Here is a 25,656-nt window from a genome sequence, read left to right on the forward strand (position 1 = left end):
TTGGACTACAGTGGTGAGCAGGGAAGTCTCCAGATTTTGATGCAGTGGTTCACAACAAGACATTTCAATTACTAAAGACTGTTACATACAAGAAAAGACTGCAAGGATGTTAATGTTTTAAGTGTGTTTTTATTTTAAGTAAAAATAATATGATTAATTGGCTTTGCCTGTGTCTTTGATAAAGTTTGTATCTCCACTACCTGGCATTATTCTTATGGTACATATAGCCTGGTCCACATAACAAATGAGTTACACACCCCTGGTCTAGATACTCTATCAAGGGTTTCCAGTTGTCCGTGAACTTAATTAAATTATTTTATTGAAGCAGTGAAGTTAACTTCGCCATGACAGCCTGCTCTAACACCTGAAGAAAATTCAGTCTTCATAACAGTGAAAAAACGAACTTAGGGAAGTGGAGCACCTCCCCGTGGAACCTGTGACTGCTTGAGTGTGACAAGACTATCTGGAACCACTCTGGATGGGAGGGGGCTCCCTTTAAGAGTAAAAATTGTCTGGGAAAAGCTGGAAGGACCTTCTGATTGGTTGGTCTATGTGTGTACAGTCTCAATGTGGGACTGCACAAAAGACCAAAGATGAACAAGTACATGAAAGAAAAATGCCTGAAGACGAACTTCATCACAGTACATAGATGGACAATAAAGTCATGGGCTTCATTTCAAACTGTACTGTCAGGTTTTGTCTGAACTGTCATCTCAATAAAAATTCTTGGAAAAAAATTCCATATAAAATATTGAACACAAACAGCACAACTGAAAATACAGCACAAGAGCATGTGAACAGCAAAGATAAAATAACAAAGCTAAATATCTAGCCTAAGCACTTTTACAAGCATTGGTTCTCTAATACAGATGTTGCCTAACCAGACTGAGTTCAAACAGTTTCAGAGTCCAACATCTCAGGAAGGTGTTCTGTCCAGCAAGGGTCACCTGGTGCAGAATCAAGAGATAACCCAAAGGCAGATATAATCCAGAAAAAGGGCAGAGACTGCAATGAATCTCTTCCTTTGCTCCAAACAACCTGCAATGACCTGATTCTAGCTGAACAATCAAAACTGTTGCTAAAGGGATGACTTTAACCAATCAGGTGTGTTTCTAGCAGGAGACCATGTGCTCTGCAGTTGTACTTCGACCCAATTAAGCAAGCTACCTTCTTTCATCGAAGGGTCCTTGCACTAGCAAGATGGAACATGTATGTGAAACCCCCTCCTGGTTCTCTTGGTGTTGGAACCTTCAGGCTCCATAACTTTACTGACACCTGTGTTAGACTCCCATCTCTCTCTCTCTCCTCTGACACTGTAATAAACATGACCTTGAGTTCTCAGAGAGAGGAGCTACTGTGATTTCTGCTATACCCAAAGCCTGAAAAGCCAGTCCGCTGCTAGGTAAGCTAGTGGCTTGACACACTACTTTAAAGTCCACATCTTAAATATTTAACACTATGCAGCATCCTGCAACATATTGAGGGCTGAAAAATGTAAATAAATAGACGATGATGTGATAGATTGAAATTTAAAATGTTCCTGATAGACACCAAGACTTAATAGATTGTTTAATACGTTTTTCTTATGGCTAAGGATTTTCTTAGATCACTTTTTAAATGTTAATAATGTACTGAGGAATGAACCATACAAGAAGAAGAAGGGAAGTTAAATGACAAATTTCTTTTGATTTTTAATAGCTGAACTTACACTTTTTCATAACAGGTTCTTAATAAGCAGTTGTGTTAATCAGGCCAAATTTCTTCTCATTGGTTTTTTAAATTACCAATTAGCTACAAGAAATATTATTTTAATTATGATAGTATAAATCTAATTCACTGTAGCAAACTTAATTATCTTTCCATCCACATCATGAATTGCTTACTTATTGCACAAATGATTGAAATATACCCCCATGTAATGTTGTGTTTAAGCTTAACAAATGGGTGCCTTCTCTGCCTTCTTTGCTCTTGATAATTTTAATCATAATGGACAATATAAGTAAGCAGCAGAAGAGTAATCAAAGTAGCTGAATATAAATGAGAAAATGTCAGAATCTGATATCATGATGCTGCAATGATCTGCAATGCCTCTTCCATAGCTGATTTACTCATGTGTACCAATATTACGCCTACATGGTACATATGAGTTCTTAAAATAAAACCCACTGTCATGTTCTGCATTTGGTATGAGTTTGTGTGAGTCCTGTTATTTCTCGGTTGTAATTATAGGTTTGTGTGAGCACAACGCTGAGGCATCTTCTATTTTGGTAGGAAGAGCCCACACCTAATAAAATGCCAAAGACAGAAAAAATTGGGGGGTCACAAGGAATCCCTCAAGAGGGAAATAAGTGAAGGGACATGAGAACAAAAAAGGAATGGAGGAGGGCAAGAAAGAAAAAGGGGGGAAGGGAGACCAGCTAAGAGGGACATCATCGCTGTCCTCAAACACAGGCTTGGTGAAACATCTCCATCTTATAAGCCCAGAAAAATAAAGTTACACTGGACCCAGGTCTCATATGACAGATCATTCCACCAGGCTGGGGCCAGAACCGAAAATACTCTGATTGAGGACAGCCAGACATTTTTTGGACCAGGAACTACAGCAAGTCGTTACCTGCTGAGCTTAGCGCTCTTTGGGGAATATACTGAAGAGATCAAGCCCCGTAGATACAAAGATCTCAGATCATTTTAGGGCTTTAAAAGTTAATACCAGAATCTGGAACCTGATCTAGTATTCTACCTGGAGCGAGTGCATCTGACTCTGACTGAATATGTGCCTTCCATGGTGTTCCCATGAAGACCCATGCAGCTGCATTCTGAAACAGCTGAAGTTTGCAGAGCAGACTCAAGAGCAACCCTATGTAGAGCGCATTACAGAAGTTTAGTGTGTAAATGACTGTTGCATGGATCATCATGGCTAGGTTGGGACGAAAAAATAGAGTACCAGTTGGCTCACTTAACGAATATGGAAGAACATCAGTTTGGCTACATTTGTGACCTGGGCCTCCATTGAACAGGAGGCATGCAAGATTACACCCAACCTCCTAACAGTGGGTGCAGGAATTAATTTCCACCAACAAAGTCAGAAGCTGGTATCCCATTCCTAAATCTCCCTGCCCCAGCCACAGAACTTTCATCTTCAATGGATTCAAATTCAGCTGGCTCTGTTTCAGAAATTTCACCATGGCCTCCAGATGTATGTCCAAGATGTCCAGAGTGGCATCCAGCCAGACATCAATAGATAAAGTATGCTGATGACAACCCGTCCCAAAACTCTGAACCAACTGAGCAAGAGGGTGCATATAGATGTTCAATAACATTGGGGAGAAGCTTACCCCCTGCAGGACTCCACACACAAACTGATGATGTGGAGTCATGCTCCCCCGTTGTGTACCCTCTGTCCCTGACCCTGACCCTGGAGAATGAGATCAACCACTGAAGACTGTCCCACCAGTTTCGGCTAGGGGATGAGGCAAAAGATCAAGATCGAACACTGCTATCAGATCACTTAGTAACAACAGCACTAATCCACCTTGGCCCAGTTGCCTCTGGAGATCATCTGTGATGACATCCAGAGCTGTCTCTATCCTGTAGCCAGGTCAGAAGCCAAAATGAAATGGATTCAGAGCCAATGTATTTTGCAGAAATACCTAGAGTTGTTCTGCAGCCACTTCTTCAACTAACTTACCCAGAATGGAAGATGTGACACTGGGTGGTAGTTGGAACGGTCAGATGGATCCAACGATCACTTCTTCAGGATGGACATCTGAGATTACTCCAATCCAACCCATCAAGAGCTGACAGAGAGGCCAACCCGACACATGGAAACCAGGTACACAGTAGTCAAAAATGGGAACCAAGCCAGCTGTTCAAGAACTGCCAAATGCTTTCTGCCTAGCAGTCAATAGCAAGTCCCTGCTAAAGACTGGGCCCACCTCCAGAAACAGTGAGACACAAAACAGCCCTCACAACCCCCTCCACCCCTACCTAGCAACTCAATGCTGATATCTCACTACGGTAAGAGTCTAAGTCGAGCTCTGATGATGTAATACCCAGCAAATTCCCACTGTAGGTTTCAGCCAGAGTGGGGGAAAGTCAGTAATGGGATTCAGCCTTCCTGAAAGAAGGCTGTGGTTTGCAGGACTTGCCACTCTCCATAGGTACTTTGCTCCCATTTGCCACGTGTCTTGCATGTTTAAAATGGTGTTTGAATTGGTGTTAGTCTGGTCTCTGAGATTTAAATTGTCTAAAAATAATACTGGCTTACTTAGGCACAAACCTCTTTGAAACATGGTTTTCTCAACCTTTCAATTACCCTTCAAAATGGCAAGAGCTACAGTTGCAGGAGGTCATGTTTAATGCTCCAGTCACTGAGCCATCTTGAAAAAGCTTTAAAAGCTTAGTTGAAACAAACAGAACTAAATTGTTTTAAATGCAAGCACTATAATTTTAACTTAATTGTAAATCCTTTAGCAGATTTACTAAATCTGTTAGTAAATTTAGTACTAGATAACATTTTTTTAAATAAAAAAAAGTTCCTTGTTTATACTGCAAGTTTTAAAGCATGCAACTAAGATTATACTGGGTGTCAACTAAAATCAGAGTTGTATTATATTTTAATAATTTTAAGTCAAAAAATGGAACACATGAAGCTGACTTATACCAAGTGAGACCATTCATCTACCAGGGTTGATAACATATACTCAGATTAGAAGCAGGTCTCTAAGGTCTCTAGTAGAGGTCTTCGGCATCATCAATTATCCAATCTTTTCAAATGGGGAACCTGAGACATTCTGCAGGCAAAGAAAATGTCCTACCACTGAGCTACTGAAGTATTCAGTCTTATCTTGAAAGACATCCAAGAGAAGATATTGCAATTTCTTGGGGCAGTTTCTTCTAATGTATTTCAGTTCTTACAGCAGAAAAAAATCCCTTATTAATCCCATTGCATCTTTTTCCCATAGATCAAGTGAACAATTGCTCATCCTCTCTTCTGTTGTGAAACAAGTTTGAAAGTTATCAGTACATTCTCAGACTCAACACAAATCCTTTGTGGCATCGTGATTAAGAGTGGTGGACTCTAATTTGAAGAACTGGTTTCAATTCTCCACTAATCCAAATGAAGTCTGTGGGTGACATTTTTTTCAGAACTCTCTCAACCCACACAGAGGCAAGTAATGACAAACAACCTCTGAACGTTTCCTACTTTGAAAATCCTAAAGATCACCAAAAGTCAACTGTGACTTGACAGTACACACCCATACACCCTTCACACATAACTTTCCAATCAATTGCATATGCCATCTTAGAGAAAATAGTTTGTTCTAAACCTCCACCTCTCAAAGTGAAAACTGACAATAGGTGGTTTCACATCACAAAATGGACTTGCCTCTGCAAAAGCCCACTCACCTAATTTATAAAGGTCCACTTGAAGTTCTTCGCAATCATTTGCAATTCTCACCACCCTACATAATTTGGTATCATCCACAAACTTGGCCACCACACTACCCACCCCTACTTCCAGGTCACTTATGAATAGGTTAAAGAGTCATTTTATGAATAGGTTAAATCATGGTTTTCTACATAAAGACTCATTCTTGCTCTTATAATCTTAATATTTACAACCAGATGGAAGTTTCATCATTTGAATAATAGCTTTTCAGATTAATTTTACAGTTATATCAAAATTATTGATTTGGTTATACTATCAGAAATATACAGATATATAATTATTAAATTATTGTAAGGTGAACTACCAGGCATTGCATTGCATTGTTAAAGTGTTGACATTTTAAACACCTTATCCTGCAGGAATTGCTCAGATCTCAAAGAAGGATGGAATCTCCAGAAGGGTTGGCCCCAAGGCAAGCCAGGACATTCTTAATGCCAAGAAAAATAGATCAGAGGATGCACACTGACTGTTTAACCAGTGATTGAAAAGAACAGGGTCAGGAGAAAGGTGAAAAACAAGGGTTAAGCAAACTGCCTTCCTTATCAGTTTGAATCCTGTGGGAGAACACATAAATGACTGAGTATGGTCAGGAAGGGGCAGGGTATAAATGCAATAAAATAAACAAATGACCCCTGTTATATCCTTCTCCACCAAGAGAACTAAGTAGAATTGTACCATATGTACCATATGCTTCATCCACCATATGCTGGCCATCTTTGTTTTAGAATGTTCTGCTTGGGTCCTAGCGCCTACCTAACAGAACTAAGTAGGTTCTAGGACCGTGGTGGCGAACCTTTGGCACTCCAGATGTTAAGGACTGCAATTCCCATCAACCCCTGCCAGCATGGCCAATAACATAGTCCATAACATCTGGAGTGCCAAAGGTTCACCACCACTGTTCTAGGACTTAAGCAGAGTATTCTAAATGGCCCAGCAATGGCGGAAAAAATTACAATTCCACTTAGTTATTTGGGTGGAAAAGGGCGCAGCAAGGATCCAACAGACCGAGGCACGTCTTCTACACCTACTAAATGAATTAATTTTCTAATGTAAGAACTGAGTGGGTGAATTCTGAAGTGTGCTAGGAACTGGCATGTTGACTTCTACTTAAATTCAAATCTCTGAGGTTCCTATAAATACTGTTATTTATTTGCAGTTGTGCTCTCCTCACACAACTGACTTCCATTGTTTTTCTCCACTGAACAGAACAAAACATAATATTAACAAGTCACTGGTTAATTCTTCAGAATTATCCAGTGCAAATAATACAATTTGAGGATATACAATATTTCTCAGTTCTGACACACTGCATGTTTTGCAGGAATGTACAATGTACAAATAAGGATATTTGGTTTCCTGCCTCTAGATATTTTTCAATAATTGATATTATGTTCACATAGAGCATTTCCTGGCTCTGTATGAATCATGTCATGTAACTTATCAGTTCCATTTTTTTCAGTCCTATCCTGATCCTAACGCTAATACTATTTTACCACATACGTCAGGATGAAAATCCAATCATTGATCTTTATTCTATAGGTTTATATTTTATTGTACAGGTCTACATATTATTTTCCTGGCATAGTCCTCTTACTATTCTTGTACAAGACTTCCAGCAGCGGCAATGTTCCTTTCAAAGGTTTGGTATACCCACTAAGTCACAAAGCATATGAAACATTTTTCATACTATTAGAACATAAACATTATATATTATTGGTACCTACACCTTGAAAAGAGTCATTTTAAAAATGCTGGCAACAATTCCCATATTCCCTCATTTTCTTTTATCAAATATATGTTTTCAGGAAGAACCATTCTACCCAATTTCCCTTATTTTTAAAGAGAATAACTGAGTTAAAAATCATGCTATGATTATGAACAGAAAATATATAGACAACTTCCCTTTTTACCAAGAAAGTTCTGTACTGAAAGTCTTAAAATCCATGTTGTGGGGATTTGGTTTATTTTTGTTTCCTCTTCTATCAGGTTTGTGGATATATTATTATGGTAGATTTCACAGCTGCCAGATCTTGAGATGGTTGTTGGCTTTTCATTACAATTTGAGCCTCACCCAGAGGCCTAGGAAGTTGTAATGTATCAACATAGTATTCGTGCGGATCGCAGCAGGGCTGCCTTCTGAATTTGACAGATGTTAATTTTGTCGATTCGAAGATTTTTTGAATGCTGCCCTAGTGTTTTCGGGATGGGACCCAGCGTGCCGATGACCACTGGGATGACATCAGCTGATTTGTGCCATAGACACTGAAGCTCGATTTTCAAATCTAGTGACCTTCTCGTGTTATTTTTCAAAGACCATGCTGTCACTGGAGACTGCTATGTCGATGATGCTCACTTTCCTGTCCTCAATCACAGTGATGTCTGGTGTATTGTGTTTCAACACTTTGTCCATTTGGATTCAAAAGTCCCACAGGATCTTGACCTTCTCATTTTCTATTACTTTCTCTGGACAATGTTCCCACCAGTTCTTAGGTGTTCTTATGTTGTAATTCTTGCATAAATTCCAGTGGATCATCCTGGTCATTGAGTTGTGTCTCTGTACTCAGTCTGGGCAATCTTTTTGCAGCAGCTGAGGACATGGTCTACAGTTTCGTCAGTTTCTTTGCACAGTCTGCACTTTGCATCATCCGAAGATTTTTTTTATTCTGGCCTTGATCAAATTTGTTCTAATGGCTTGCTTTTGAGCGGCTAAAATCAGTTTCCTTTTTCAGACTTCCAGTTGTTAACTATAGCCAGGTCTTTTTGTTATCCACCTTGTTCTTGATCTTCTCCAGAAATTGGCCATGCTGTGCTTTGTTGTGCCAGCTTTCAGTCCTCATTATCACATTTTTCTTGTATTCTTCTTTGGTTTTTGGGGTCTTCAGCAAATGTCTGTTCTTCACTTCAATCAATGCCTGTTCTTGACTTTCATTCACATAATTGGCCAGCACATGCTTCTCCTCTTCCACTTGCATTAAACCTTTGCCACCCGATCTCCGGAGAAGGTATAATCTATCAGTATGACTCCATGGGAGTAAGGCATGGTGCACTGTCATAAGCTTCTGAGTTTTTCTATCCAGTGTATCCAACTCAGCCTGTGTCCAGTTGATAATTCCAGCAGTGTACCTGATGATGGGTGTTAATGGCCTTGATGGTATTCCCACTGTTTAATTTAGATGTCAAAATTTTCTTAACCCTCTGGGTGTATTCTCTGCTGACAACAGTCTTCACATGTCCGTGCTTAATGTTGTCCAGCTGCAAAATGCCCAGGTATTTATAAGCTGCCTCTTGGTTGCACTTGGTGGGTTGGCCATTAGGCATTTCAATCCAATCACTCTCGATGACCTTGCCCCTATTTGTTGCCACAATAGTGCACTTTTCCAGGCCAAACTCTATCGAAATCTCTGTGCTGAATATTCAGACTGTGTTCACTAGTGACTGGATTTCTGTGTCTGATTTCCCATTCAGCTTCAAATCATCCATGTACAGCAAATGTGAGATTTTTTTCCAAGTCTTTGGTCATTTGATATCCCAACTTTGTTTTCTTTAAAATTACTGTGGGATCATGGCAATGCTAAACAGTAAAGGTGATAGTGAATTACCTTGGAAAATTCCTCCCTTAATGTTGACTGTTCCAAAGTTTTCATTTCCACTGTCATCGCTTTTTCAGTGAATACTCAAATGTTTTTGCTGACACCAATTGTTTCCAAGCATTTCATGATCCAACTATGGGGCAGTGAGTCAAATGCCTTCTTGTAATCAATCCAGACCATATGCAAATTTGTTCTTCGATTCTTGCAGTTCTCCATTATCATTTTGTCTATCAGGAGTTGATCTTTTGCACCCGGCTCCTTCTTTTGTTCCCTTTTTGCTCCACAGTCAGGATGCTATTTGCTTCCAAGTAGTCCATGATGATATCTGCTATTATGCTGGTGAGCAGTTTGAGCATCATGGGTAAACATGTTTTGGCCTGTAGTTTCCAGGTGTTGTTCCTTTGGCTGGATCTTTCTGAATCAAGTATGTCTTCGCAGTTGTTAGTCATTAATCAATTTCACCATTTTGCATGGCTTTACAAACATTGAACTGCTTGGCAATTGTCGGATGCAAACTGGTTAGGTATTTGAGCCAGAAGCCATGCAATTGATCATGTCCTGGTGCTGACCAATTTTTCACTTTCTTGCTTCGATATAATTACATGCAATTTTGATCTGCTTCACTGATCAGTTCAGTGGGGCAATTCAGCATGTTCACACCACTTCGGCAAAACCGGTTGTTAAAATGGTGCTTGTAAGCAACCACTTGTTAAATTATTTGAATCCCACCACCAGAACTGGTTGCTAAATTATTTGAATCCCACCATTGTATCAGTTGTTATTTCCAGGTCTTGCATTTTTTTTTGGCCAACATCTTTCTTAAAATCTTTTATTCACAGCACCTTCCTGTTGTAATCATTCTCTTTTTCCCACAGATCTTTCCAAAGTGTTGCATTTTTCTCAGGGGTTTTTTTGCTTTCAACATTGATCTTTGTGTTGAGGCTTTGGTAGAAATGCCTTTGGTCTGATCGAAATTGCTGATTTTGTCTGTATTGGATGTTTCTTTCTTCATATGTTTCAATTTTTCTCGCTGTGGCTGTTATGTGTTGTTTGGTGATCTCCAGCTCTTCTTCAATTGTTCTAGTATCTAGCCAGTACCTTCTAATTAATTCTTTCAGGATGTTGCCTTTCTTTGTTCTTTCATATTTTTCAGGTTACTGGCATCTGATCTTAATTTTTTGATCTTCTGTTCCAGTCTAATTTTCCACTTTGGTTTTGATGGTTGATTTATCATAGGTTTAGGTATTTCAATGCCACATTCTCTTGTGACCACTAGTGCCGTACTATACAAGAGCTGATTCGTTTGTTTGATGGATGTTGTTTCAATTGTCATAAGTGCCATGTTTACATCCCTGACAATTCTGTCAGTCTATCAGTTTTTTTAATGGGGGCTTTCTCTGGTAATTGTACTATTATTTTCTCCCCTGTACTGGCATTTTTGTCTAGCCATTCTACTATTATCTCTCCTGTTGTTTCTGGAGTATGTACTGTTCTTTCTTTTGATGTTATAGTTGCTTTCTTTTCACAATTTTCTGGAGTTCTTCCAGTTCTATGTCTGCAAACACTTTATTCTGTATGATGTATCACCTTTGATTTGCCAGGCTTTGCTCAGTGATATTCGAATCTGGGTAGCATTGTTTCCACATTTCGTATATCCGCTTCAACTATCCTCTTTTTTCGGGCTCTGAGTTGTAGTAACAAGTCATGGATGGCACAATTTTCTTGCACACTATACTTCTTTCTTTTGGATGGTTGGTCCGCTTGTAGCCCACTTGTCAATGCATGCCAAGGGACACCAGCATGCGACACGGCACAACGATTGATGCAGTATGGAATAATTTTTCATTTGTATCACCATATTGTATGAGTTGGTGGACACTCTTAGTCTGGTTTCTCAGTTGAGACCTGTCTGGCTTGGGAGCCCCTTCTGGTAGCATACCTCCAGCATAGCTCTCAACATCATCAAAGCACGCAAGCCCCTTCTCCACAACAAGGGGGTGCCCATGAGGGGAGGATGATGATGATGATTACACTTAATATACCACCCAAAAAAACAAAGCTAAACAATTAGCAACAAATATAACCAACATATAACAGAATAAATACATTAAAATCCAGTTATTATTAGTAAAACTCCATTTAGCGGCATCCAAGACTCAAACTCTACCCCCCCCCCCGGGGAGGACTGGCAATAGGTCAGTTAGATGGTAAGTGGGGGCTTCCCCAAGGGGGGCATGTATATATGATGTAAAACATATATTCCAAAGAAAGTATGCTTTTGATTCAACCACTAAATGCCAAAAAGTATTCAGTGTAGATAGCTTCACTGATCTAAAATTATTTTTCAACCCATTCATTTCTTCTGAACTTCTGGTTATTAATTCTTAACACATTAGAACTTGATTTTGCTTTTCTAACCATTCTTAAATAATTTAATTACCTGTCATTAATTATCCAGTTCAGACAGAGATTGAGGGAGGTAAGATTTTTACATCTCTTTACTATTTCCATCACTGTTTCATTATCCAGTTCTGTGATATGCCGTAGATCCAAGCTCGAAAGGTTTCTTAGCTATTAAATAAATACAATAGTATTAAACAACCTTTAATATATAAATCTCTCTATATAATTACATGTAATTTTGATCTGCTTAAACTCTTGTTTGTCCTAAAAAGTAACATTTTAGACTTGACTGTTTTGTCAAAGGAAAGGCTACAATAAGAAATCCTCAATTTGAAATAGTAATGTTTCACTTGCTTCAGATTTTTTGTTATTAATTATATTGTTTATTTTTGTTTTTTTCAAAAATGACAGATCTTTAACATTATTTTACTGCATGTTTTACTTAAATAGAACAGAGCTAATGTTAAGGGGTTCTCATTTTAAAATGAATATGCTTTTTAAAACTTTCAAACAAAATAAACACTTATCAAAAGGTTTTGATGAAAATCAGTAATATTTTCAACTGCTAAATATATAACAGCTTTTACTAATAGGCATGATATCCAATAATTATAGCACTCAGTACCTCTGCTATACCAAATGTGGAAAGAGTAATCAAATTTACTGTGATATAACATAAGCCAAATTCCTTGCGGAAATATTACTGGGAAAGTTATATAAAAATAAGGGTGGGGAGAGGGGAGACTGATGAGAATATACTATTTTATTGCCAAAAATATACTTGTGTCAATAATTAATACATAAAGTACAACAAAATTAAGGTTTTAATTAGATGAATATTGTGTAAGCACTTTTCTCATAAATCTAAATATTCCTGATTCCAGACAGCAACAAAATGTTCACTTTGATAAAATAATGCAATGTGACAATATAGGATTCTGGATTAATTCATGTTCTCCTTATAGATATTACATGGACTAGTATATTAGTTTATGCTATCAATGAAAATGGATACCAAAAATGGTATGTAAAATATTTGCTGTACAGCAAAGGTCTCCTTTGCATATTTCTTCAAAATGAAAAGGACAGGCAATTTTGCAAAACACATTTTCTACTAAATATGGGAATTAAATTTTAATACACCAATATAAAATGTAGGGAACCACTCTAAAAGGCACGAGAGATTGGGTTTTTTCCATTCCTGAAAAAGAGCATCCTCCATTTTAAGCTAATTGTGCTCATACTTCTGTTTTGCGCTAACAAACAGCAGGGTAACAGGCCACAGCAGCTCCGGGACCACCTGCACAGGAGTGTGTGAATGGTCCCGGCAGGGGCGCAATGCCCATTGGGCAAGGTGGGCAGCTGTCCAGGGCATCACCTTGTGGGGGGCACCAAAAATGCAGGGTTCGTTTTTGGGTATTTTTAGTGGTTTTCCGTTTTTGACCTGTAGAGGGTGCAGCTTTTAGGCTAGCAGCACCAAAATTTCAGCGTATCATCAGGAGTCTGTCCTTATGCTACCCCCACAAGTTTGGTGCAGTTTGGTTCAGGGAGTCCAAAGTTATGGACTCCCAAAGGAGGTGCCCCCCATCCCCCATTGTTTCCAATGGGAGCTAATAGGAGATGGGGGCTACACCTTTGAGGGTCCATAACTTTGGCCCCCCTGAACCAAACTGCACCAAACCTGGGGAGTATCATTAGGGCAGTCTCCTGATGAGACCCTGAAAGTTTTGAGACTGTGCCTTCAGAAATGTGCCCCCCCCCCAGCCTGCAACCCCTATTAACAGCAATGCAGAAAACTCAATGCAGAACAAAGATTCTTGGGCAAATTTCTGGGATGTTCCTGCAGGGGGCGCAGTTTTGGACGTATCAGCACCAAAATTTCAGGGTATCGTCTGGAGACTGCCCTAATGATACTCCCCAGGTTTGGTGCAGTTTGGTTCAGGGGGGTTATGGACCCTCAAAGGGCTACCCTTACCATCACTGGAGAATCAATTTTTTTTTACATTTAGGCTGCCCACACTGCAGTCTTTGCCCAGTATGCCTGGACCAACTTGGGTTCAGCTGCACTGTATGCCAGCTGCTCTACCCCTAAATGTGGGTGTTGGCCATACCCTCTACAACACAAATAGCTATTACCCACTCCACAACAACCTACTCTCTTCCAAGCCTATCCCCTCAACTCTTTCTGAATCTAGGAATCTCCCAAAATCTGCGTGTGCTTGTATATTTACCATTTGTGCATGTTTATGCTTGCTGTCACAGCTGCCAGTTGTTTAGCTGGTTGCTGGCCATTCATTACAATTCGAGCCTCACGCAGAGGCCTAGGAAGTTGTAATGTATCTAGGAATGTATTTGTATTTTTCTAATAAAAATGGTTAAACTTTATTTCTGGCTCTCTGTGGTTTTCTAAGGAGAAAGACCCCCATAAACTCAAATGGCAAAGACCCCAGTTACCCCCTCTCACAATTTAAGGCCTGTTTCCTGCTAATTCCTCAATCTTAAAGAGACAGACCCTATCACTCTGGATAACAAAATAGCAATATAAGGCAAGATCATACGCTTCTTCCTCTAGCTTAGGATCATCAATAACCCTTACCTTCCACTTTCAATTACATGCTTAATTATATTCCTCAATATTTTTTTACTCTGAAACAAAACAGATCTTTTAGGTTTTCCTACATCTCTCATTCTTGTCATTTTACTACATTACCTAACCTTGATCTCTCTGAAATAAAATAAAAGCTTGGTAGGGAATTTGGTTCAGCGAGTCCAAAGTTATGGACTCCCAAAGGAGATGCCCCCCATCCTTGCCATTTTTTGCAAGGATGGGGAATTTGCCATTGAAGGCGGTGAGGGCCTACAGTGGTGGATTTGCCCTTCCAGGAACACTTGTCCTGGCAGAAGGGTGGATCTGCTCTCTGGTGGCCACTGCAGCCCACTAAAACAGCCAGACGTGGTAGTGCACATCACACCAGTGCTACTGCGTACCTGCTGTATACTGGCATTAAGGGGGCATTTCAGAGGTGGAGCCAACATTAGTCTGCTGCCACCCTTCCTTCGCCACAAAAAATACTGGCACCCGCCTCCTGGGGTGTAGGTCCATGGGAACCCTATGGAGTTTTCTGGTGGCGGTTTGGCTTTTTTTGCTCTCCATGCTGCTGGAAAGCCCTCCTGATAATGGTGGCATGGCTGTGTCCAGGAGCTCAGCTGTTTGGATGGGCCTGTGGGAATCTGGGGTACTTAAGTCACTTGCTCACTCCTGACTTGTGAACTGCTTTTCCCTATAACAAAGTTTCACATAGAGGAAACTTTTCTGTGTACATTGAAAATTTGAGTACTATTGAATAAAAACACCTGTCTATACATTAACTTTTGTCCTACTCCCTTTTATGTTTCTTGAGGCATCATCCAATCCAATCCAAAAACATTTATTAGGCATAAAACCAGTAGTACCATACATTCCAAGTACAATAACAGGATCATTGTTACACATCATGTAGAACATGGATTAAAAATGTAGCAACTGCTTCAGAAATTTCTACATTAAGGCTGTTCAATAGCTTAGACATTTTTAGTTTGTCTGAGAAAAACATAAATTCTAGAGGTAGTAAAGCTCCCAGATCAGTTCTAATATCATTATACCTCAAACAGTAAAGCAGGATATGAGGAACTGAGTCCATAGTGTTGGGACATCATCACTAGCGGGGATGCAGTTTGTTAATTCAAGCATCACAATACTGGTAAATCAAAATTGGTCAAATTAAAGCTTATAAACCATGGTTTACCATAGTGTATGGATACAACCTATATTAAATGTCAGAAACTGTCAATAACAAACATTATAATGTACTTACATTGGTAAGGTGTATGACTCCTTTAGATGTAACAGAACAGCCCATAAACCCAACATACTGCAACTGGGGGCAGTGTTCAGCAAATGCTTTAACAGATTGATCTGTCACCTGTGTAAGAGAAAACAACTGTTGAAGGTGACATGGAATACCTCAGCCACAATGAAATCTAGCAGGCATTTTAGCTAACTTGCAGGTTCAGTAGTTCATTTTGTCTTAACAGCATGAGATAAAAACTGAAGTGTACTTAAAAGGTCTCTGGGTAAGAGAGAAAGATTAAAAAATTGCATCTTCAGTAAATAACAAAAGGAGGTACCAGGTAATGAGTACAAAATGTAAAGTGTAATTACTGAATGTATCCAGAGGGATAAAGAAATTCATTCTTACTTTTTACAGAAGTTTAAATTTCATCAAAACAAAATAAAGTTAAAACCATAACCAGAAGGCAAATTCCTATTCTATAGGAGCATTCAGAAAGTCTATGAACTATTGCCTTTTCATTGTTGTTTTGTGTTTTTTAATTCAGTGCATTCTTGCAGTATACATAAAATGTTTTAACTCAAGATTACCATCCAACTTCCCAATTACTGTATATACTCGAGTATAAGTCGACCCAAATATAAGTCGACCCAAATATAAGTCGACCTAAATATAAGTCAAGGTAATCTTAGGTAATCTTACCACAAAAAACTGGGAAAACTTATTGACTCGAGTATAAGTCGAGGGTGGGAAATGCAGCAGCTACTGGTAAATTTCAAAAATAAAAATAGATACCAATAAAATTACATTAATTGAGGAATCAGTAGGTTAAATGTTTTTGAATATTTATTTCAAAGAAAAACAGTAAACTAGCTATGTAAGTGGAAAAGAAGGTCAACAAGAACAATATGGTATCAACAATAACTTTAAAAGTACAAAAACATTAGCTCAATCAGCAACCAAGCTAAAACATAAGAGTTAAAATCATTCAAAACTGGATTCCTCCTCATCTGTATGTCCAAATGTAACCCAACTTAGATTTTAAGAGGGATATTATCAGAAATGGAAAAGTTAAGTTCAAGTCTTTGGACAGTGTGGATCTCAACCTCAGGGAAACCTTAACATTCACCAATTAGACTTCTACAACAAAAAAGCAAAATCACTTTAAATCTGTTTCCTGTTTCATAAACAATAGTGTGCAGTATAGCAATGAAACATGGCAAACCAATACAGAAACAATAATCAACATGTTAATAGTTCTGGCCTGCTATGCAAAACAGACTAGCGGAGTCTCAGTCCTTTACAGTTCTCTCTAGTTGTATACAGGCTCCAGGCCTCTTAACTGAATTCTGTGAAGTTGATTGGCTCCAGCTACAGGCTGAGGAAAATAATATATACTATGTCTCACCAAAATCTCTCTCTCTCCCTCTCTCTCTTCCATGAGCATAATCACAAGCTTGCAATTATATTTGAAACAAGCATGATCTAGCTTATTACTATCCTTGTGTGTATCCCTAACAAAGAAATAAAATAATAAATAATTAAATAAGAATTCATTTAGCATTTATGTGCTGCTGTAAATACTTTAATCAGGGATCAACAAAACTAGGCACCAAGTTACTTAAAATTCCTCATGGTACCCATGCTCTCTCCACCCAAATTCCAGCAGCAGAGTTTCTGTATCTTTAACAAAGTTCCTGTACCTTTAACCAAGTTTCACATATATTATTTGCAGCTTCAACAGAACATTTCCTTCACCATGTTTCTGACCCCAAGAAGGAGGAATTCATACGTGACCAGCAACCACAGTCACTTGAAACCTCCTTGCCTCACAGACCCAAATGTGACATTCTTAAAGAAAAGAAACAGCAGCCATCCACATTCACAGGGCAGCAAAAAAGTAATTAGAAAGAATAATTAACTTCCTAATAAACAGAATTGCATCTTTGCACATGTCCCCTCCAAACGTCCTGATTTTTCCAACTGGAGAAACTGAAAAAAATAATAATAAGGGAGATTAATTTAAATTAGGACACTATATGTCTCAATTCACAGACTGATACAGCCAGAAACCAATGGAACAATTAGCCATAATAAGCATAAATGTTAATAAGGTCCATTCTTTAGCGGTTGTACAGCATATAGCACTACTTGCTATTCTGTTCTCTTTAATCTGATCTTTAAAGAACTCCTCCAAAGTAACTTGCTCTTCTTGTGCCACAAAAAACATCCATAGTTTGACTTAATGATACAATGCTTGTGTCTAATAAATGCCTATACCATGTAGATACACAGTTTGTGGCATGAGAACTGGTTGTGTGTGTATGTAGTATGTCTGTTTGAATTTAATTACATACTTCATTTATACCTTACCTTTCTCCCCTAGGGGGGGATCTAAAGCAGCTTACAACATTACACCCTTCTCCATGTTATTGTTATATGAACCCTATAAGGTAGGTTACAGTGAGTGTGTGACTGGCCCAAGGTGACCCAGCAAGTGTCCACAACAAACCTGGTTGTTCCAGATCCTAGGTCAACACCCAAAATGAGAATTTGAGGTTGGGGGTTGACTCAAGATGTCCCAACTAACCAATTACATTGAATCTCATCTGCCATTTTGTTGCACATTTTGTTGCAACTTTACTCAGTCTGTAGAAGTTTTTCAGAGTACCTTACAATTCTCTTGTATTTCACCATGCTTAGCAAAGTGACAAGTCAATTTCTATTCCTGCAGTTCTTATTTTGCAAGCTAGTAAAATGTTCCCTTTTAAAAAAAAGCTAAAACAGGAAAAAAGATACTTACATAGCACAAGAAACCTTCCATGAATCTGGTGCAGAAAAATTCGCTATTACATCAGATTCCCAGGGAATGTAATTTCTGAACATGGACCATTTTAAAGCAGTGTGAAACAGTCTTCAGGCTGCTGACAAATTGCATTCTTTATGATCTAGACAATATTTGTGACCTTTGTCCATTTACAGTGGAATGATTCATGTGTGATGAAATCTTATGGGATCATATACACTTCTGGATATATGTGTAAGTGTAAGTGTAAATGCCATCAACTTGCTTCTGACTCATGGCAACCTTATTAATCCTCCAAAATGTCCTATAGTTAACAACCTTGTTCAGTTCCTGCAAACTTACACATATTACCACCTGTCATCTCTAAGAGATAATAAATTCTTATTAGCTGAATTGAAAGTTATTGATATTGAAACCTTAACATGGGAACCATACCCTATATTCTGTTATACGATTTGGCCAATCACTTTAAATTTAACAAAAATTATATGATATTTTCACTAAAATTAACTCTGCTCAGTGAAGACACATATTCACAACTAACCACATTACTAAGAAATATTAGTGTTCACTGAGGAATCTGTAATAATTTCATTGCCTGTTTGACCTTCACTGACTTACTTTCATTCTATCTTATATTAGCCATGTTTTGAAAAAAATAATATAGGTTGATGAAGAGATTTATATGCTATTCACAAAAGCAGAGTGAGAGGAAAAGATATCCGTCTGGAACTAATGGCACAGATACTAGACACCAATGTTTAAAAATCTATAGTGAGTCTGACAATGTTTCTTAACTACATTTCACTAGTTTGCTATTACAATTCTGGATTACATTACTGAAGATCTATATTCCACAGACAGGGAATTCTCTTGTGTACTGCTATTAAACAAACAACCATCAAACATCAATAAAAAGTAAAATCCAGGATTTTTCTAGGAGCATGGCGAGATATATACCCCAAGGCGTATAAGACTGGCACTTTTTGTTACAGGAAAATCTCTATCTCGCCAAAGTTTGGGGTCATCTTAGGTCGCCGGGCATCCCCACTCCGCTTGACCTTGCCAGCACCTGGTCAGATCGGACTGGCCACTTCCCGTGAGGGGAGCTCCCTGCAGCCAGCCCGGGCGACGACGAGGGGCTCCCAGGGCTGCTGCTCCCCTGCTCCTGCATTGCAGGATGGGCCGGGACTCCCCTGCGGGTGGAGGGAACCCCAGTGGGATGCAGCCTCCTCGACAGCCGGGAGCTTCGCTTCTCTCCCAGGCTTGCACGGGGAACGCGGAACTCCCCTTGGGGTGGGGGGGACCCCCGTTGACAACCCCACGTCAGCGGGGATCAGTGGCCTGACAAGCCGGAAGTCCCGCGTGACGGCCGGCAACGAGGCAGAGGGGGTTTAGGGACGCTGGGGGAAGGGGAAGGGATAAAAGGAGGAAAAGAGGAAGAGAGGGGACGATGTGGTGGAAGGCGGGGGAAGGAGTGGGTGTTGTGGCTGAGAGGGAAGGTGTGTGGAGGACAGAGAGATGGGGAGAGGATTGGGAGAATGTGCATGGAGTTGGTGAAGAGCGGGAGGGACTTACAGGGGAGAGTGAGGGGGGAGCTCAGGAGGCGTCCTGCCCCCGTCACACCTGGCCTCTGGCTGGGGCGGATCCCAGTGTTGCCGCCGTCGCTGCAGCCCACTCTTCACCCCCTTGACGATCAAGGCCAAGGCCACCCGGGGTGCCGCCGCCACCACGCTGTCCCGCCCCCGCAACAATTGGCTGGCCTCTGCCGAGGCCAAGGAAGGCCACCCGGGGTGCCACCACCGCTGCTCTGTCCCACCCCTGCAACGATCGGCCGGCCTCCACCGAGGCCAAGGAAGGCCACCTGGGGTGCCGCCTATCGGACAGCTCTGTCCCGCTTCCCCTCATGACAACTCCGGACATCGGCATTCTCCACCGGGTGGCCAAGGGAAGGCCATCCGGGGTGCCACTGCCGCCGGGGCTCTATCCCGCCCATGAGACGATTGGCCTGCCTCTCCTGAGGCTGAGGCCACACAGAGTGTCGCCACTGCCTCTGCCACGGCGTAGTCTTATAAGGCGAGTATGTGCCAAAATCTATATTTTAACTGGAAAAGTGGGGGGGGGGTCGTCTTATACGCCAGGATATACGGTATATGTCACACTGCCCTGTTGCAGAAAAGCAAAATACAATAAATTCACAGAATAAGAAAATAATGCAGGGATAAAAACAATAAATGCTTAGTCTCAGCTAATAAAAAATTCCTTAAACAGTCTTGCTCCCAAATCTCACTGTTTGCTAATATTGTCCCCTCTGCCACAAATATATTACTATTAATAATAATTTGTTTTATAAACCGCCCACCCTCGAAGGGCTTTGGGCGGTGTACAACATAAAGGAAAACACAACATACAGGAAGAGAATAAGCAAAATTACAAATATAAAATAAATATAACTCTATAACATTAAAATAATAACTAAAACCAAGTACCATATATACTCGTGTATAAGTTGAGTTTTTCAGCACATTTTTGTGCTGAAAAAGGCCCCCTCGACTTATACTCAAGTCAGCTGTATTTTAAAAAATATTTTAGGGTTTTTTCTTTATTGGCTGCTAGGGGGCACAGTTTTTAGGATAGCTGCACCAAAATTTCAGGATATCATCAGGTGAGACTCCTGATGATACCAGCCAAGTTTAATAAAGTTTGGTTCAAGGGGTCCAAAGTTATGGACCCATCCCCCATTGTTTCCAATGAGAGCTAATAGTACATGGGGCTACATTTTGAGGGTCCATAACTTTGGACCCCTTGAACCACACTTCACCAAACCTGGATGGTATCATCAGGATAACCTCTTGCTGATACCAGCCAGGTTTGGTGATGTTTAGTTTAGGGGGTCCAAAGTTATCGACCACCAAAGAGGGTGCCCCATCCCCCATTGTTTCCAATGGGAGCTAATAGTAGATGGGGCTACATTTTGAGGGTCCATAATTTTGGACCCCCTAAGCCAAACTTGGGTAGTTTAAAAGAGTCTCCTAATGATACTCTGAAATGTTGGTCCTGCTAACATAAACATTCCTCCCCTGACCAAAAATCCAGTTTTGAAGGATTTAAACTCTTGTGTTGCTGGTTGAGCTAAGGTTTTTGTACTTTTAAAGTTATTGTTGAGACCATATTGTTTTTGTTGTCCCTCTTTTCCACTTACAGAGCTAATTTACTGTTTTTCTTTGAAATAAATATTCAAAAACATTTAACCTACTGATTCCTCAATTAATGTAATTTTATTGGTATCTATTTTTATTTTTGAAATTTACCAGTAGCTGCTGCATTTCCCACCCTTGACTTACACGCGAGTCAATAAGTTTTCCCAGTTTTTTGTGGTAAAATTAGGTGCCTCGACTTATATGCGGGTCGACTTATACAGGAGTATATACGGTAAATGCAGCGTACATAGATTAAACGTCCAACAATTTTTTTAAAAAACCCTGGAGAGGGGAACGGAAGACCCCATAGATACAATAGGGCCACCTAATTAAAGGGGGCGCCATCAGCGGCCAGCCTCCCCAAAAACCCGGTGGAACAACTCAGTCTTACAGGCCCTGCGGAACTCACCAAGGTCCCACAGGGCCCAGACAGTTAGAGGGAGAGTGTTCCACCAGGCAGGGGCCAGGGCTGTAAAAGACCTGGCCCTAGTAGAGGCCAGTGTTAGATTTCGTTTAGAGTCATGGATGTGCCCAGTAGTGTGTGTGAATGCAGTTTGTAGAAACTTCTCCAGAGACATAAATGTAAAAGGTAAAACTTACATTTATTCAATCATCTCTTAAAGCCCAACCCTCGAAAGTTCCAAGAAATGAAAAATAGAAAGAACCCCTATCTAAAGAGATTACTTTCCCAAGGACAAGTGGGCACAACTAATCAACATCACGTGCAGGTGGAAGTGAGTGGATGTTGCAGTGGGAAAGGCCCTGACTGAGCAGGCTGCCAGCTGACCATGCGCTGGCTCCAAAGTGTTTGGGAGCAGAAGTGAAGCTAGCATGGGGAAGAAAGGAAGTTAGTGGGCGGTCTCCTGGCCCAGACAAGGAGGGCAAACAAGAGAGGCAACATCACAGTTAGAGTGATATACAGCACCCCCCAGGCCCCAGGGTGCATGCAGAAAGCTCATTATTCCAACAGCTGTGTCACATCATTGAGGGGGGGTCAGAATCACCCAGGATTTGGCCTCTGTGAACTGGAACATATGGGGTCAGACGGTCCCGTAGGTATGAGGGTCCCAAGCCAGAATGGTGAAGAACAATCATCCATCAACCCAAGCAGTCACGTAAATTCTCATACACATAACAAAGATTAGAGGTCATGTGCCCTAACAGAATAAAGTCATTCTCTGGGACATCTAGTGTAATTCCTGTCCTAAAAAAATAATATCTTACAGAGGGAACAGGAAAAGATGAAGGGAGTTGTTGGATTTACCCCATTCTCTTTTTCTGTTGAGATTATAGAACTTGAAGTACTTGAAAATTACGTACAATATACTTCACTGGCAGAATTCTGATAAGGTGAGTTGGAGGCCTGCAATATATTACATCTCATCAAGTACCAACAATAGTGAGGCAATGCCACATAATATTTCTCTGACACTAGAACAGTCATGTGATGAATAAAAGACTAATTAATCTATGTACTGGGGTCCAAGGAGTTTATTCAGTTCACACAAAAGGTTTGAACTTGTGCAGCAGAAATATTTTATTTTAGTTGCTTGCACAGGAATCGCTTCACATCAGTAATTGTTTTCGAAATTTCCATCAAAAAGTTTCAAAAAGAGTTTGCCAAATTTAGATGGTACCTAAATGATAAAGATGCACTTGGAACAAGGTTGATAGGTATTCAGATTCTGGACGTAATAAAGTTTAGTGCAGTTTATTAACAACACAAAAGGGAAAGCAGAGACAAGGAAAACAAAGCAAAAAAAAAGCTTCCCTTATTATAAGCACTGCTGAACTTGGTCTCATATTAGAAGTACTTAACTCAACTATCATTAAACATATAAATATATTTGGCTCAGTCAGAATTTGGACAACACTGCAGTGCTTATTTCATGACACTAGAAATAGCTATAAATAAATATAGGCCTCCGTCAAATAAAACATTTTTACTGCTACACCTAATAATTAAAACATTTGTCTTCAGCTCACTTTAAATTACCAACAAACCCTCACTGTGAAACTACAATGCAGGTTTTAGCACAAGAGGAATGAAGTTTAATTTTAGGTTCACAATTTAAACATGAAAATTATAATATTACAAGCAAGGGGCCCACAAGAACTTGTAGAAGAACATCATCTATTTCCTCCCCTGAAAACCCTCACAGCCTGTCTCTTTTCTGGCTTTCTGCTCCCCTTTCCACCTACCAGCCAACTGACCTTTTATCTATTCCCTTTCCGCAGCACTCCTTCATTCCCTCTCCCTATCAGCCTCTCCAGGGAAAAACTGCATGGGGCTGGTCACAGGACAGGGCACAGCTGTTCAATGGGAAACTTGGGAACATGTGTGGGATACATCCTTTCCCCTGCATCGTACTTCCCACATTATTTCCTTGTGTAGGGATGAGCCCTGCGAACCCAGCAGAACCTCAGAAAGAGCGCATGGAATGCCTGTGCCATCTGTGTCCTTCTGGGCGCACACGCTCACTCATCCCCCAGAACCCCAGTGAGTCACAGGTCACGAACTACCTGACTCACGGTCACCAGGTGTCCCAGACAAAGGGACAAAGGGGCTCTTTGCCTCCCAGGGTATGGAGCCTAGACTCCAGACGCTAACGTGTTTCCTCCCGCACGTAGGTGCAACCCCGCTGTCATGCATCATATGATATTCTCCTCGCTTCTCCCGGCCTCCTCCATACACGCCCCTATTGTAAACCCTAATAAAAGGTGCCAGGGACTAGCACACGGCAGAGTTGCCAAATCCACGGATCACGCTTCCTGCCGCTGGCTCTCTCCAATGCGATGGATACTTCATCACCTGCTGCCTCGCCTTTTCCTCATGGTAATTCGCCCCCGCGGGTCAATACCTTTCAATCTTTGTTTCCTTCTCCAGGCAACCCCCATATTTTCTCAGCTTGCTTTTCTCCTTTCCACTAACCAACCTATTTTCTTCACCCACATCTTCAGTTAGATTTTTTAAACTGAATTTATACCCCAATTTTCTCTACAATGGAAAAATATAGCAGCTTATATTATTCACCTCTCTCACATTACATCCTCACAACAACCGTGAGCTAAGTTAGGCTAAGAATGAGCTGCCCCAAAATCACCCAGTGAACTTCCTCACCAGTATAGGGATGTGAACCTGGGTCTCCTTGAAAAACCTCTCAAAACACTGGCTTCCATGGGGTGATTACTGCTAAACCATTGCAAGCAACCGGGCCTGAGTGAGTCATGTGAGTCACATGGTATCAAGTTGTTTGGTGTTTACAGCCAAGTCTGGCCTCAATTAATCCTCACTGAAAGGCCAAAACAGCCCTGTAAAAGGTCCCTGCCCCCCACCTTTTTGAGATATAAACTAAGGCACAAAGCAATAACTGTTCTTTTGCCTGGTATAATGGTACATTTACATATTTATACGATTTTAAAGCTGCAAATGCAGCTGCTATTATTTGGGGGTTAATCCACCTAATGATATTTTTAAGATTTCAGATTTTTCTGCAAATCTGGGGGTTTTCTGAGGCCTGCAGAAAGATCTAGCATGTCTGTTCATGGCTTCAGTCTGTGCATTTAAATATCCACAGATTTTTCCATGAAAATTAAATATATTGACATAAAAATTACACTGCTTAAAACATTTCCTATGTGCGTGCATAGGAATACGTGCTGTCTTTAATATAAATGATTAAATTATCAATTTATTTACATTATAATGTTAACAAAATATTGGAAAATTAAAGATTTGCAATGACTAGATTAACATTGTTTCATCAAAACAAATAAATGAACTAACTAAATTTCAGATAAAAACATTAAGCTTATTCCCAAATTAATCATACAAGGCACTAAGAATCCCACATCAGCTACCCCATCCCATCATCCAGTTGTTTTTAAAGTTCTCAAACAATTACTAAAATGATGCTTTATGTCAAATTAGTCATTGTGAAAATATTGTTTATTGTGGATTGCTGAAAATACTGCTTCAAAAGCATAATGTCTAAAGTTCCCTTAGAGTATAATTATACACAAACCTGCTAACTTTTGGAACTACAGAAAATTTGTTTTAAAATTAAATTGCAGGTGGCTGGCAGCACTGTGTTCAAAATGATCTGCAGAGATTTGCAAGCTAGGTACATGATTTATTCACTATGGACTCTGGGAATCGAATGTTTATAAAGTGAACAGTTTAGTCAACTACTCTTTGCAGACATCTTAAAACAGTACCCAGTTGCTTTCAGTAGTACAAAGCACAGTTTTGCTTGCGCACAGAGAAATAAACAAGAACATCAAAAATCTGATATATTTTATAATGCTTACTTTCACATTTTAATTCACCTGTCGCTGACATGTGAATACAACATTGCCAAGCATTTGGAAAACA

General features: G+C 40.1%; 1 protein-coding gene across 3 annotated transcripts in view; it reads right to left on the reverse strand.

Annotated features, from left to right (window-relative positions):
* FBXL17 (F-box and leucine rich repeat protein 17) overlaps nt 1-25,656 on the reverse strand; it is a 183,382-nt gene that overhangs the window by 120,950 nt on the left and 36,776 nt on the right. For all 3 annotated transcript variants that reach the window (XM_048503388.1, XM_048503387.1, XM_048503389.1), the window contains exons 5-6: nt 15,300-15,407; nt 11,483-11,613 (exon numbers count right to left, since the gene is read on the reverse strand). In XM_048503388.1, coding sequence (XP_048359345.1) covers nt 11,483-11,613; nt 15,300-15,407 — 239 coding nt within the window. The remainder of the gene's footprint in view (nt 1-11,482; nt 11,614-15,299; nt 15,408-25,656) is intronic.

The sequence above is a fragment of the Sphaerodactylus townsendi genome, linkage group LG07 (assembly GCF_021028975.2).
Source record: "Sphaerodactylus townsendi isolate TG3544 linkage group LG07, MPM_Stown_v2.3, whole genome shotgun sequence".
Taxonomy (NCBI): Eukaryota; Metazoa; Chordata; class Lepidosauria; order Squamata; family Sphaerodactylidae; genus Sphaerodactylus; species Sphaerodactylus townsendi.